This window comes from Pantherophis guttatus, chromosome 8, assembly GCF_059756535.1.
Source record: "Pantherophis guttatus breed Tessera chromosome 8, ASM5975653v1, whole genome shotgun sequence".
NCBI classification, from domain to species: Eukaryota; Metazoa; Chordata; class Lepidosauria; order Squamata; family Colubridae; genus Pantherophis; species Pantherophis guttatus.
Window position 1 is genome coordinate 63,024,161 of NC_142070.1, and position 16,127 is coordinate 63,040,287.

The following is a 16,127-nucleotide window of genomic DNA, read 5'->3' on the forward strand; positions in this document are numbered from 1 at the left end:
CCCACAAGCTCAAACTTTCTGGCACCAGGGACCGATTTTGGAAGAAAAATTGTGTTCCACAAACCGGGGGGAGAAGGGGATGGTTTCAGTAGTGGGTTTCAATTTTGGTTGCTACCGATTTGGTCTCAGATGCACACGCGGCACTTCTGCGCATGTGCAGAAGCTTCTGTGCATGCGCGGAGACGTCCAGGTGGGTGGGCAGAGCCTCCCGCTGCCGCTACCAGTTTGCCTGATCTGGGGCGAACCCACCATTGGATGGTTTCGCATGCAACCTAGATCCTGTGCATGATGAAGCTTCACTCACTCACTTGCCGCTTGCCCAGCCTGCTTCCTAACAGGCTACGGACCAATACTGGTCTGCGACCTGGGGGTTTGGGACCCCTGCTATCCATATCTTGTGTACTCTATATATACATACTGTATAATGTATACAAAATATGTATACACTTATATGTGCTTGTTAACCAAGTTAAAAAAATCTCTTTGACTAGTATAACTTCTAGTAAATTTTAGCAGAATATCCCAATTACTGCCATGAAATATTCCTGTTGAAGTTTGATATTTGTTTTTTGTATGTGCATGTGTATGCGTTTAAATAGACATACACACAAACAAAATACAGTATTTAGTGAGCCTGCACTTTTGTATAGAAAGATCTGGGTGTAAAACTACATTAAATTCTGTTTTTGGTTTGTTTGATTTATCTTTGAATAAAAACCTTCATATAATAGCAGTAATGTTACACAGGGCATATGATATATTTTAGCAATCTTGAATGGTTGAATCTTGAAAATCTAGAATTTTTCATAGACACTATTATTTCCTTGGAATATACATTTTCCTTTTAAACACTGAAACATTGAATACACTTAAATAAAACAATTGCCTGGAAATGGCTAAATAACAAGAAAATGCAGATGCAGATACTTAGAACAAAATTTTAAAACATACTAAATAAAATGTTTATAATCAACAATAATATTTAATGGATAACTTGAGGAAGATGCAAATTAGTATCAAAGGCTATCATAATTAGATATTTCCTTAGGGGAGGTAGCTGAGCCTGCCAACTTCACATATTCCTTAGTCATTTGTCCCAAACTCAAGTTTATCAAAGCCATAACTGAAGAATCGTTTGCTATTTCTGGTTTTCAGTCATCACTTCTTTTTCTTCTTTCTTTCTTGAATTTACCTCAGTCAAAGTGTTCAATATCAGTAGAAAATCTACTAATCTTAATTTGGAAAGTGTGGATGGGCAGCCATAATTCTACTATATCCAAGACACAAATGCAGTTATCTGATTGGCAGGGTGCTGGCAGGGAAACGTGTAAGAAAAAGATCTATTTGTGACACCACACCAACCCATGTGAATTTCAGTCCAAGTTGTGACAGAAACATTCAAAACTAGTATGCCATAGTGAGAAAATATGTCCAATAAAGAAATAATATATAAAGGAAAGTTCAGAAACACCTTTAAAATTAGAAATTTATTACTTTGGCATGTGGACCGAAAACTTTTACTGCTTCAGATAATCTACTTCCAGGTTCTTTAAGTTAACACTCAGAACTTTCTAGAAGTGTATATGGAAACAATGAAAATCTGTAAAGTGCACTTCAGTACTAATGAGATATGATCAGTATAATAAACACTTTGTAATAATTAACCTGCCAGATTCTTAGACATGGTAAAAGAAAAGCATGTTTGTTTATAATTATTGCATTTATTACTTTTAAAGCACATTAACATCATCATCTTTTTTTTCTGTCCAAAATATACAGTTGGTTACACTACTGATGATTTACGATTTATCTGGCAATCTGGCGATCCTGTTCAACTGGAGACAATTGCTTTGCCCCAGTTTGATATTAAAAAAGAAGATATTGAATATGGCAACTGTACCAAATACTACAAAGGGACCGGTATATATTTTAATCAGTTTATTTGTCCAATCATTAAATCAGTGATGATTTATTCATTTATCCTTCCTTCCTGAAAGAAAGATGTTATTAAGTGAATGAACTGATTTTGTTTAATGTTGCTTTTGCAGGAAAGCTTGATTCAGGAAATCTGATTTATAATATCTGTTTTAAGTAAAAAAAAAATGCTAGATAGTTATATATAACGTTTTGTTGTGTTCTGTACTAATAGGTCTTAATAATTAATACCATTCCAGATTCATGAGACATACAAATTACCATCCTAGTCAATATGGAGAGATATGTTTGTAACAGAAATATGCTGATTCACAGTCACAACAATATCTCATCAATTTATTAATCATAATAATTCAGTTAATGGCTTTAGCCTCTAGGGCAGGGCTTTCAAACTCCCGGCCCGCAGGCCGGATGCGTCACGTGCTGGTCACACCTCCACCCAGTTTAGCAAAGGGGGGAAAAAAGTGCCAATACATCACGTGACACTGCCGTGGCAACATGAGTTTGACAGCCCTGCTCTAGGACAGAGAAGCAAAATGAAGAAATGCTTAATATTTAATGGGAAAATATTTTGGCTATAAAGATTTATAAGAGCACATAATGTAAGTAAAATCAATTCTTTGTAAACATAAAAGATAGATGCTTTATTTATCTTATAATTCTTTTAAAAAAACAATAGCATATGGATGTATAAAATTATTGTTTGCTAAGATCTTTCAACTGTTAGCTCATTTTGTTTAATTGTATATTTAACAACTATATATTTTAGCATAAAGCAAATTTAATGTTGCAAAGCCAGAGATGCAAAGAATACACTGATAATTTAAAATGTATAAAATATAAAATATATTTGAGTCTAATTTAATTCCCGGTAATAGAATGGATATGTCCATTTAGTTTTATTAGCAACAGTGCATTTTTAATAATAATTTTATTAAGTGCTATGGATAGACAAATGAAAACTAGGGCAGGGGCATCTATAACTACTGAACCGCTACTGCAAAGCAGGAAGCAGGACCAGAGTAGGCAGACTTAGATCACTCCTAGGAAAGAAGGTCTAGAATCTCTAGACTTCTACCTTACAGCCTCAACAATTTAGTACAAGAAGATACTCAACAACTTCATGTGAAATAGGAGTTAAATTTTTCAGCAATTGAATTCATCATAACAATAGTGTGTTCTGACCTAGGCTTCCTGATTCAGCAAAACACACGAATACTCCCCAAAACCTCTTTTATTGCAACAGCTGTGAATTTTGTTCATTCACAGATGAATCCCAAATAGTTGTAAAGAGTCCTTCGGGATAAGGCTGATAATCACCCACCTTTATCTTCCTTGACACGCTGCCAAAGACCTCATTGGCAAAGTCACACGGAGTCCAGAATCAAACAGAGCTTCAGACTTTAAACTGAACAGAATTAACGTTTCTTCCTGCAAAGGCCCACGTGCCTTTGCTCCTCTTTTAAGTCTTATGGGAGGGGCCAATCATCTCCAAGCCCTACTCCCAAGTCGTTCCTTTTGTTTTAACTGTTCTTGCCTTCTGGCAGCTCTGCGCACTGGGAACAGGCTCCCCCAGTTCCTCTGCCTCGCTGAGGTCCGACTCTGTAGACAGCGCATAACTCCCAGATGGCCCTTTCTCTGCCTCTGACGCAGAGCCCTCGTCCGAGCCTTCCCCAGACTCCAGGACTGGCCCATGTTCCTCCTTAACCTCTCACTGTCTGAATTTGCTGTCAGCTCTACAAGCCGCCGGCGGACCACAACATAGTGTAGTGTCCTTATTTTTTCCTTATGTCAGACCTGCTCTAGTCTGATCCCTTATGAAAAAAAAGACTTTGGTTAAAGCAAAATGTTCTTTTACTAAGGATGTTGGTTGTAATAAAGTCAAGCCAGTTGCTAGATGCAAAAATAGATGTAGGTTTGCCCTAGCCCAGACCATCCCTGCTCCCGTGACCAGTCTGCTTCCAGCCAACCAGAGATCGCCAAGATGTTTCGGAAGTCTTAAGATGTGTGGGAGTAATCTGCATATTTCTCAGGATGCCTGGCCATGGGATGCTGGTACAAACAGGATCTGGCTACTCTGGTCCTTATCACCTCTCATCCCCCCTCCCTATTTCCTATCACACACAAAGCTTTATTGCCCTTTCATCCTTCCCCCTTTCATCTTGCCCCCCTTCTTCTTTTGATGGCAGGATGCCTGTGAACCCCCAAGCCGAGCCAGGCACAGCTGATATTCTTCCCCTCTTGACAGAGATGTTAGTCCTTCAAAAGGAAAAAGAGAGGGGAGGGCAGCTCGGCAATCAGCAGCTCGGTGTCCCTCCTTCCCACATCTGAAGCAGCCAGTGGATCGTCAGGATGGGCTGTGCTCATGTGACACCAGTTTTGGGGCCTCTTTCTTTTCAGGGGGGCATCTTCATCATCCACAGCTCGGCTGGTGTTTAGATTAAGCCAGGTCCTTTTCCACTTCCTCTGCTAGAACATACCAGCCCTTCCTCTGCTAGAACATACCAGCCATGTAGGGGGGTAGCCATTGGAAATGCAGGTGCTGTAGACCTCATCACTTAGCCGAACTCAGAAACATCTGATCAGTATGTCTTCTGGTCAGTCGGCAGGCCAGGTCGAGAAACTCTTGGATGTACTCTTCCCCCTTCTGCACCCTTGGCTGATGGTCTTTATTCAATCTCTAGATTTGTGATCGTCTCTAGAGGGTCTTCAAAGTGCTTTTAAAGTGCAACCATGAAGCGGTCAAAGTTTTTCAGCTCCGGGGCATCATTGTTGTGGAGGATGATGACCATTCATTCAACTGCGGCCCCCTCTAACGCCATGGTCATGCACCACACCTTAGCTCTTCAGTGGCTATCTCTGGACCATATTTTTGCATGTATGCCCAAATGTGCCAGGAAGAACCCCAATTGCTTGGGTCTCTGTTGAACTTTATTTCCAGGGCTGGTGCCTAGCGTCCTCTCTACCTTGCTGGCCAGGTGCTGAGATGGTTGTAGTTGCTAAGCGGCTTGCTGCTGCTGCTGTGGAGTAGTTGCCCCCTTGCTTGCCATGGCTGGAGTTGGCTGGTCAGTAGGATGTGCCACCATGGCTAGGACTTCTCGAGCTTTGAGACTATCAAAAGGCCTCCTCAGGAACTTTATGGCTTGCTGCAACATCCAGTCCTCTCGCTCCAGCTGCCACGGCCCCCATGGGTGAATGTGAATTCTCTTCCCATTCTTCCTTTTTCCCAGCTCCAAGGGACCATCAGGGTCTTGGTGGGTCATCCTCTCCCAGCCATCCGGATATATCTAGCCCTCCAGGAGGAGGTTTCAAGGATACTTCCCCCTTGATCTCTTCCTGGTCGCTCTCTTGAGCCAACATTGTTTGCACAGTCCCTGCAGTAGAGGCAGTTTCCACTTTGGGTTGACCACAGTTGCAGAGCTGACTTAATGTCAGACCTGCCCCAATCCAATCCCTTAGGAAAGAAAAGCCTTCAGCTCATTTGGTTAAAGCAAAGGGTTCTTTTATTAAGGATGTTGGTTGCAATAAAGTCAAGCTGACTCTGAAATGTACTATACTTGCTAGATGCAAAAATAGATGTAGGTTTGTCTCCAGCCCGTCCGTGACCAGTCCATTTGCAGCCAACCAAAGATCGCCAAGGTTTCTGGAAAGTCTGAGATATTTGGGGGTTGGGGGAATCTGCTAGGATCTGGCTGCCCTGGTCCTTATCACCTATCATCCATCCCTTCCCTATTTCCTATCACATACACACAAAGCTTTATTGCCCTTTCGTCCTTCCCCCTTTCACCCTTCCCCCACTTTTTCCCTTTTCATCCACCCCCTTCTTCTTTTGATGGCAGGATGCTTGTAAGACCCCAAGCCAAGCCAAGACATAGCTGATACATTACCATATCTTTGTCATCCACAACTAGCTACCATTTTGTATATTTTTAATTTCAGACAATTGTTGGAGTGAATAGTGGGAAGACACATGCATGCACAATACATAAACATCTACTGCATAAGGGTCATCTGCAATTATTTGTAGTGGGTTGAGAAAAACCCTAATTACATATTTTGTATTGGCATTTTTTTTTCAGAAAACATTTTAATAAATATTGGTTCAATTATGGCACTGCTGTGTTTCATTCCTTCTGTTTGTTTTTGATTGTTGTTGGAGAGTCAAAATATTTCACTCACTCACGCCTTGCTACCATCATCCTTTCTCCTCTTTTAATTTAGTGTTATAGTAGTATAAGTGTTCTTTTTTTCTCCCTGGAAAATTTACTAGCTGGCAAGCCTTTGGTTGCTGTGCAAAATGCAAAACATTATATTTGCAGTGCACTCATTTCTGTCAAAGTATGTCTAGCCAATTAGGCATCAACCTTTTACCTTAGAACCAAAGCATCCACTGGCATATCAAAAGGGTAAGTTGAATGACTTTCTGTTGCTCTTACTTGTATAGTATACAAGCCTGATAACTGAGGTCACACTGTTATTCACACTTTCAGTTAAATGCGAGTTAGCTGGAGTTTGGGCTGCCAGTACTTTTTTTTGAAAAATAAGCTTAATTAGGATAGGCTCAGAATTGGTTAAAGCTTCAAGTAAATTAAAGTGAAAAGTTAGTTAAAGTGACATGCATCAGTAAACCCAAGTGATTTAACTTGCTAAAGCATTTAGAGCTTTGTGTTGTTGTTTTCTCCAAAGGCTATTACACATGTGTAGAAGTTATCTTCACTCTGAGAAGACAAGTTGGCTTTTACATGATGGGTGTCTATGCTCCTACATTGCTAATAGTTGTGCTTTCGTGGCTATCATTCTGGATCAATCCTGATGCAAGTGCTGCAAGAGTACCATTGGGTAATATATGCTTCTTATATTGTCAGCATTACTTAATGTCTCATATCCATTTGCAGTTGCCTCAGTAGCAAGACATATCATGGATATTGAAAGCAACTGTGTTCTCATAGCATGTTCTTCACTGTCATTCCAATCTTCTCTTTTTCAGTTCCATATTTGTTGCCTCCACTTTTTAAAAGACAAGAACTCTAGCCTTTAAGCAAATTGTTCCTGTATCTACTCATTATATCACCAGGGACGTATTTGAGTGCAACAGTGAGTAGAAAACTGAAAGGGATATAAGTTTTGTCTGGGAGTGGAATAATGGATTATTGATACCCAAAGAACCAGAAAAATAGTTGTTTCTACAAGATATGATTCTATATAATGATGGGCTTTTGAAATGCTATAATGTTAAATATTGAATAGAACAATATACAAATAGAATGTTTCATGAAACCTACAGAGAACTTTTCCTCATTTTTATTTTCTCTAATTATGTGTTAGAAAACAGACCTAACCCTAGCTAAAAGTGATCTTGAAAAAAGCAAGTTGCCTTTTGAGTTCTTCCAAACAACATAGTTCCATTTATCAGACAGCTGGAGGTAAATAATAGCACTGCTGACTCACTGGGACAGAAGGCAAAATGCAGGAGCACATGAAAATATTGGCCATCTCCTTCTCAGCTCATATTATTTTATTATTTTATTTTATGATAATGAGCAAATTTATACAAATTTATCCTTAATGGATTATGTTATGGCTTTAAATCACTATCAGATACCTGATAATAGGGCTGGCAATGGTACTTAATATAAAATGTAGATAGTAGAACACTTACAATTATTTTAGTTCCTCATGGCAGCTTCCTATAGCATTGCAAGATAAATGGCCCTCCAAAATAAAAAAAAAATAGACAATGGATCTTCTGCTGAAAACAGATTTTAACTTTTCTTGATCAGTCTGTAAAGTCTTGGAACAGTATTCCAGAGAAATAAATTTTAGTGGGTTTAATTTTCATATATGAGAACCAGAACTAATCCTATTTTTACATTGGCCCTATTTTCAGTCTGCTATTTTCAGTTTAGCTAATTCTTTTTTCAGAAAGAAAATAAAATCCAATTTGATCATAGCATGTTTTGGCTTTTTTTGATACTACTATATTTTGATTTCAAAGGAAAGCTGTTAGTGCTTCAACTATTTAGGAGATTAGGTAGACAGACAGACAGACAGATAATAGATAGATGGTAAGTGAAAAGTTAGACCTGATTTGAAATATGTGATCTGATTCTTTCCATCATTGGGAGATTGAATTTTTCACTCTCAATTAAAGAAAAATGGAAATCAGCTGCATTCTCATATTCTTCAGATATGTTGGCCTGCTGTTTGCAGAAATCCTAGCTAGTATGTCCCAAGAAATGATGCTACTAGAACAGAGAAGGCTGTCTGAAGAAACTCAGTTGCCAAGTTACTCTGTATTTTATGATATCCTAGAATTCCATTTGATTGACAGTTTGCAAATTTATGTTAAGAAAAAGTTATATCCACAAAACAATATATGTCATGATAAATAGAGTTGCTAGTAACCAAGAGAAACCATTTCCAGCTGTTAGTGCTATACATGTACTCAAAATGATTATGTATCAATTTATTTAATCAGTTCCATAATTCACCCTATACATTCATATTCATCTCTGCGACACATGTGGTACATCAACAACTTCTATTTCCATTGAGGAAATATCATCATTTAGAAAGTGCAGCAAAAATGTTTTAAGGTTAGCAAAGTGAAAATGGTTAGCAGTACAACATTGCAATTACATAGTATATTGTTGCATTTTTATTTCTCTTAGGCATTTTTTCAGTGCTCAACTTGGCATCAGAATGCACTACCCTTGCTGCTGAACTCCCCAAAGTGTCTTACGTGAAGGCCTTAGATGTATGGCTGATTGCATGCCTTCTCTTTGGATTTGCTTCATTGGTTGAGTATGCAGTGGTCCAAGTCATGCTGAACAATCCAAAGCGAATTGAAGCTGAAAAAGCAAAGATTGCTAAGGCAGAGCAAGCAGAAGGGAAAGGTGGAAATGCAGCTAAAAAGAATACTGTGAATGGCACAGGCACCCCAGTGCATATCAGTACTTTACAGGTAAGTATGGTACGTTGTTAAATCATCCAGCTTCGGTTCTGATCTTTTTCAGTAATGGTTTGATATCAAATATGTGGTAGGCTGAAGCTTTTATATAACCAGCATTCCTACCCTTCGAAATCAACTATAACTCTTATTTTCTAAACTGTGATCACTAGTGGATCTGCTACCTGAGGATGATGGAATTTAGTCCGGTATATAAATGGAGGCACTTGGCTAAATAAAATTACTTTAAAATAAAACCAGATGTTATGAGCCCCTATAATTGTGGTCAACGATGTGTCTTTTTAAATTTGCCATTAATTGAAGGATGGGAAGAATATGATATTCAGAATAATGGTGTATTTCAGAAATGGAAATGAAAATTATGTACCTTCATTAAGAGAATGCATTTTTTATTTTATTTTATTATTTTATTTTTATCCCGTGTTTATTATTTTTGCAAACATCCCAAGAGGGTGAATATATACAACAAATTTTCCCTACAACAACAACATTGTGAGGTGTGTTGGGCTGAGAGAGACTGCTCCAAAGTCATTCAACTGGCTTTCTATTAGTAAATTAAATTATACACTATTGTTAATTATTAGGAAAACTGTAAAATTAGATGCAATATTAAGAAAATATTTAGATACAAAAAATTACAATTGCTTAGTTTTGGCTGGCAATCAGGAAAATCTGTAGTTTAGATATCATTCGAATTTTTAGGAAAATAACCTGTTCCATGTTTAGCTGGAAAATTTTTTAATTATCTAACACCCTCTAGTGATGTTTTATGGGATCATCAGCATCCATAATGTATTATATTTTCTCCTACAAAATATATGTGTAACCTTTTCTAAATTGAACTTATAGATCCATTATTTAATGGTGCACTTTAATTTAAAAATATAAATATACTTTATTTCTGAAATACAGAAACTTGTATTTGTTAACATTTTTCCATTATCTGGATTTTTGTAGTTCAAATAGAGTTTTCCTAACGTATAAAAAGTATGAGGTTTCTGCATGTACTGTAAGTGTCCATATGATCAGGTTATTTCCCTTTGACAAAATATATTATTTGAAACTGAAGCTTGAAATTATTCCCATTTCTCAGGTCAACTGAATCTGTGTTTCCATTCTCACTTTATTAGATAAGATAAGATTCTCTTTATCAGAAAGCAAACGGTTATTTTTTTCTTGCCTGTCAACAGTGTATGAATAGAGTTGAATCTGCATTTTTCTGGCTGAATCAGCATTGTATAATTATGTTCTCTGTAAGATCTTTGTTATTAATGTCTCTCTTGATATCCCTCTTATAGCTAACTGTTAGAACTACCCTTCAAGGAACTTTTAAAGAAAGTATCAAATGAGCATTCTGCTTGCAAATAAGTTCAAATCTAGTCCTATCTGCAAGAAGGTTATAATTCTTTAACACTGGCAAATGTTGATTCATAAAGATACACTGCCTTTCAGGCTGGAGGATCTTTCTGGCTGGAGTTCAATTATGTTGTTATTTAAACTTTAAATACCTCTCCTCCAATAATGACAATAGCTTTGTCATTTTATAAAGATCTTCTGGAGCAGTGTTCTTCAGAGTAGGCCCTCCAGATGTTTTATATTCCAGTTTATATCAGCCTCTCTTAGTATGGCTAGAAGGCCTGGTAGGAGTTATATTAAATTACTGCCACTGTTTAAATAGTGTATCAATTGTCACAAAAGGTATAGGTAGTCCTCGGCTTACAACTGTAGTGACTAGTTGAAGTTACAATAATGCTGAAAAAACTGACTTATGACCGTTTTTCACACTTACAACCATTGCAGCATCCCCGTGGTCACATGATTGAAATTCAGATGCTTAGCAAGTAGAATGTATTTATTGTCTGAAACAAAAACATCTAGACAATACATTCTTTTTAACACAGAGATTCTTTCAACGATGAAATTACAATTTCTCCCATTTTAACATATCTTTTTAACTTCATTCCAGTCTTAGCAGTTATTTTGAAATAGGTTACAATTCATATTTTTATCATAGTGATACCCAGATATTTTACATTCTTCTCAATCTTAAACATTGTTTTATTTATCAATTTTGTATTATCTTTTATTTTCATATTTTTACTAACTTCTTTGTTTTGTTTTCTAATCTTGAAACTTGCTAATGCATCAAATTCTTTTCCCACAATTTTTCATCTTGTCTTATATATCTCTTCAGTATTTCAAGAGCCAAAATAAACAAAAGAGGAGACAGTCAGCATTCCTTTCTTGTTTAGTTTTTCTATCTCATAGTTTTGCTAGATCTTCATTATCAATTATTTGTGTTTTCTATGAAATGCAAATTGATCTTGCCAATTTTATAACATTCTCTCTATAATTCAGATCTTCCAAAATCTTGAACAGAAAGCCCAGTTCAAATTGTCAAGGGCATTCTTTATATCTATGAAAATCAGTGTGGCTGGTTTTTCATATACTGTATTTCAAAATGTCCAACATATAAAGGACATTTCTAACATTGTCCTTTAACTATTTTTTAGGTAAAAGCCCAGACTGATCCTCTTGCAAAATTATTTTCATTCTGTCAGCTACAATCATTATGAACAATTTGTAGTCATTATTTAATAATTATATTGGCCTCAGAGGGAAATGAAAGATTAAGAAATACAATAAATAAATAAATAGTTTCTTGTAAAGTCAAATCTTGTTCCTCTTTGGTATTAATACTATATTGGGCTCTTTCCAACTCTCTGGCAACTTTCCTACCCATAGGATAGAGTTCATAATATAATAGAGTTCATAATAAAAAACCAAGTGAAAAATCAAATAGGTTCCTAACCAACCCAACTGACAACTTTGTTGTCCAAAAGGTAGAGGAGGGAACTAGAGGAACAGGCATAGCAGACTTAATACTTACAAACAGAGAAGAAATAATAGAGGGAGTTGAAACTGCAGGAACCTTGGGTGAGAGTGACCATGTCATACTAGAATTCAATATAACGCAAACACAAGCAGTAGAACAAAATGATACCAGAGTCTTAGATTATAAAAGAGCTGATTTTAATAAACTCAGAGAGAACTTGGGAAAGATTCCTTGAATGAAAATCCTAAAAGGGGAAAACAACTCAAGAAGCATGGGAAATCCTGAAAAATATGATCATAAAAGCCCATACCAGTGCAATACCGCTGAGAAAGAAAAACAAGAAATCCAAGAAGAAACCAGCATGGTTACACAAAGATCTCTCTGACAAATTAAAAGACAAAAAGGACAAGTACAAAAAAATGGAAAGAGGGACACATAACTAAAGCAGGATATCAGCAGATAGCCAGAATCTGCAAAGACGAAGTCAGGAAAGCAAAGGCTCAGAATGAACAAAGACTTGCAACAAAAGTCAAAGATAACAAAAAAAGTTTCTTCCAATGCATAAATAACAAGAAAAAAATCAAGGAAACAATCCACTAAAGAAGAAGACGGCAAGGAAGTAACAGGCAATAGAGAGAAAGCAGAGCTGCTTAACTCATTCTTTGCATCGGTCTTCATGCAAAAAGAAACTATAGCCCAACCTACCAGAAACATAGCTGTAAAAAACAAACTGGAAATAAAAGTTAAAATAAGCAAAAAAAATAGTAAGAGAACACCTGTCTGATCTTGATGAATACTAATTATCAAGACCTGATGGATTACATCCCAGAGTTCTAAAGGAGCTGGCAGATGTCATCTCAGAACCATGGCACCACATCTTTCAAAAATCTGTTGTGACCCAGGCCCAAGTAAGTAGTAGGAAAATCAGTCAGTGAAAAAACAAACAAACTTTATTCGAACAGCTGAGAATTACTTCATTCCCAGCGTCGTTCAACTAAATTAAAGCAAATTCCTCCCAACACAAATTCATCAGTCCTATCGCAAACCTTAGTCCAATTAGGCAAACTGCCAAAGGCCTTTCTTGGCAAACGATCAGAAGTCACAGATACAAAAATAAATACAAGACGTAGACGAAGAAGAAGACGAAGCTACCAATGTTGTTTTCCGGCAAAGCCCAAACGCCGTTGCTGGTTTGTTTAAGCCTTATGGGAGGGGCCAATCATCTCTTGGCCCTACTCCCGAGTTGTCCTCTTTGCTTGAGCTGCTTTTGCCTTCTGGCACTCTTCTCATGCGTGCATTAGGAACAGGTTCCTCCTGTTCCTCTGCCTCACTCCTATCAGACTCTGGAGTCCGTACCTCACTCCCCGATGGCCCTGGCCCCATCTCTGCCTCTGATGCAGAGTCCTAATCCCAGCCTTCCCCAGCCTCCAGGACTGGCCCATGTTCTTCCTCAGCCTCATCGCTGTCTGGCTCCACTGCCAGCTGTGCAGACTGCTGGCGGACCACAACAAAATCCTGGAACACTGGGGCACTACCAGAGGATTGGAAAAGAGTTGATGTGGTTCCCATCTTCAAAAAAAGAAAAAAACAGACCCAGGAAACTACAGACCAATCAGCCTAACATCAATACCTGGAAAGATACTGGAAAAGATAATAAAAAAACAGATCTGCCAACAGCTAGAAACAAGTAAAGTAATAACTAGCAGTCAGCACAGGTTTGTTAAAAACAGATCACGCCAAACCAATCTTATTTCATTCTTCAACATAGTGACTAAATTAGTAGACCAGCAAAATACTGTCGACATAATATGCTTAGGCTTCAGCAAGACATTCGACAAAGTAGACCACAACCTACTTCTTCGTAAGCTAGAAAAAAGTGGGATAGATAGCTTCACCACCAGATGGATTCGCAACTGACTGACAAACCGTACTCAACGAGTAGTCCTTAATGGGTCTAAGTCTACATGGAGAGAAGTAAGCAGTGGGGTGCCACAAGGTTCCGTCTTAGGCCCAGTACTCTTCAATATCTTCATAAACAAATTAGATGAGGGAATAGAAGAGGAACTCACCAAATTTGCAGATGATACTAAGCTGGCAGGAATAGCTAACGCTCTAGAAAATAGGCTCAATATCCAGACTTGAACACTGGGCCCTATCTAACAAAATGAAATTCAATGTAGACAAAAGTAAAGTCTTACACTTAGGTAAGAAAAACCAAAAGGAAACATATAAACTGGGGGAAACCAGGTTTAATAGCAGTGACTGTGAGAAGGAACTTGGAGTCTTAGTGGATAATCAGCTAAATATGAGCCAGCAGTGTGCAGCGGCAGCTAAAAAAGCCAATGCAATCCTAATTGCATTAACAGAGGGATCAAGTGAGGTACGAATACCACTCTATAAAGCCCTAGTAAGACCACACCTAGAGTACTGCACCCAGTTTTGGTCATCACACTATAAAAAAGATGTTGAGACTCTAGAAAAAGTGCAGAGGAGAGCAACTAGGATGATTAGGGGGCTGGAGACTAAAACATATGAAGAACAGTTGCATGAACTTGGCATGGCTAGTCTAGTGAAGAGAAGGACCAGGGGAGACATGATAGCAGTGTTCCAATATTTGAGGGGCTGCCACAGAGAGGAGAGGGTCAAGCTGTTTTCCAAAGTACCTGAAAGCCAGAGAAGGAATAATGGATGGAAACTGACCAAAGAGAGATTCAGCCTAGAAATGAGGAGGAACTTTCTGACTGTGAGAACAATCAACCAATGGAACAGCTTGCCTTTGGAAGTTGTGGGAGCTTCATCTCTTGAGTGTCAGCGTCTCAGCGCTGACATAGAAAAGGGAGATAAAGCCTGAACTTTTGCCTGCTAAATCCCTTTGAAGCTCGGTCTCCTTGGAAATGAAGAGGGGGGAAACATTCCTGTGAACTGACGAGGAAAGGAGTCAGGAGAGTGACTTGGAAGATAGCCAATGAGAAGCAGAGAATTGGGGATCGGAAAGGGAGGGATTGGGGGGCAAAGGTCAGTCCTGACCGCATGAGCCATGATCCGGTTGCTGTACTCGAATAAAGAGAAAATTTCCTTAAAGATTGGCAGTTTGGAAATTCATTTATTTTGAGATAGCATCAAAGTCTGACATTGAGACTTTCAAGAAAAGATTGGACTGCCATTTGTCAGAAATGGTATAAGGCAGTGATGGCTAACCTTTTCCAGACTGAGTGCTCAAAGTGCACACATGCATGCGCAAATGCACATGTGCCCCGCCGAACCCCCCAAATGCAATGCATGTGTGGCCCCCATTCATGCGCCTCGCCCCTCCATGCATGCGCTCATGGGGACCCACATGCACCCACACACATGCACACATGCTCCCCGCATGCACCCTGCACATGCATGGCAGAGACCTAAAGACCAGCTGACCAGTGGGAGGCATGCACACATGCATGGCGAAACTGAACTGGGGCAATGGCTTGCGTGCCCATAGAGAGGGCGCTGCGGGCCACCTCTGGCATGCGTACCATAGGTTCGCCATCATGGGTATAGGGTCTCCTGCTTGAGCAGGGGGTTGGACTAGATGACCTATAAGGTCCCTTCCAACTCTGTTAGCCTGTTAATATTTTGTAAATGTTATAAAAGTTCATCCTTAAACCGTTTTTATAATAAGAACCTTATCATCCATCTGGTCCAGGCACATTTTCTAATTTAATCTTTTTCCAAAAAGTTCTCTTATTGTTATAGCTAACAGTATAGCTGTCAGTTATGGCTAACCTTTTTGCCATCGTGTGCCAAAAGCGGGGGAGTGTGAGGGGGTCGCGCATGCATGGGCCCATACCCATAAATGCTCCCTGCACGTGCACGCATGACCCCCCCATGCTTCCCCCACTTTTGGAACATGATGGCACGATGGGCCCGGTAGGCCCATTTTTTGCTCTCCCCAGGCTCCGGAGGCTTTCTAGGAGCCTAGGGAGGGTGAAAACGGCCTTCTCCACCCCCCCCCCTCCCAGAGCCCTTCAGAGACCGGAAACAGCCTATTTCTCGACTTCCGGTGGGCCCGGAAGGCCCGAAAATCAGCTGGCCAGGTGTGCATGCGCGCTGCAGCTGAGGTAGGGCAATGCTCGCGTACCCACCGATATGGCTCTGTGTGCCACCGCTGGCACACATGCCATAGGTTCACCATCACAGTTATAGGTCATTTGTAATCTTTTTCTGTTCTTCTGTAATTTTGTTTCTTGAGATACCAGTCTGTTTTCTCTAAAGGGATGTTGCTTCCTTTACATAAGTTAGAATAATATCAATAAAATGTTTTTGTATGGTCCAGTAATGCAGTATCTTTCTCTTGTAAATGTCAATATATATTTTTTATTTTTGTAATCCATCTGCTAACCACTTACC

The 16,127-nt window shown here is 38.9% G+C and overlaps 1 protein-coding gene across 3 annotated transcripts in view; it reads left to right on the forward strand.

Annotated features, from left to right (window-relative positions):
• Window positions 1-16,127, forward strand: part of GLRB (glycine receptor beta) — a 57,658-nt gene that overhangs the window by 29,839 nt on the left and 11,692 nt on the right. For all 3 annotated transcript variants that reach the window (XM_034432868.3, XM_034432870.3, XM_034432869.3), the window contains exons 7-9: window positions 1,780-1,920; window positions 6,622-6,774; window positions 8,607-8,899. In XM_034432868.3, coding sequence (XP_034288759.1) covers window positions 1,780-1,920; window positions 6,622-6,774; window positions 8,607-8,899 — 587 coding nt within the window. The remainder of the gene's footprint in view (window positions 1-1,779; window positions 1,921-6,621; window positions 6,775-8,606; window positions 8,900-16,127) is intronic.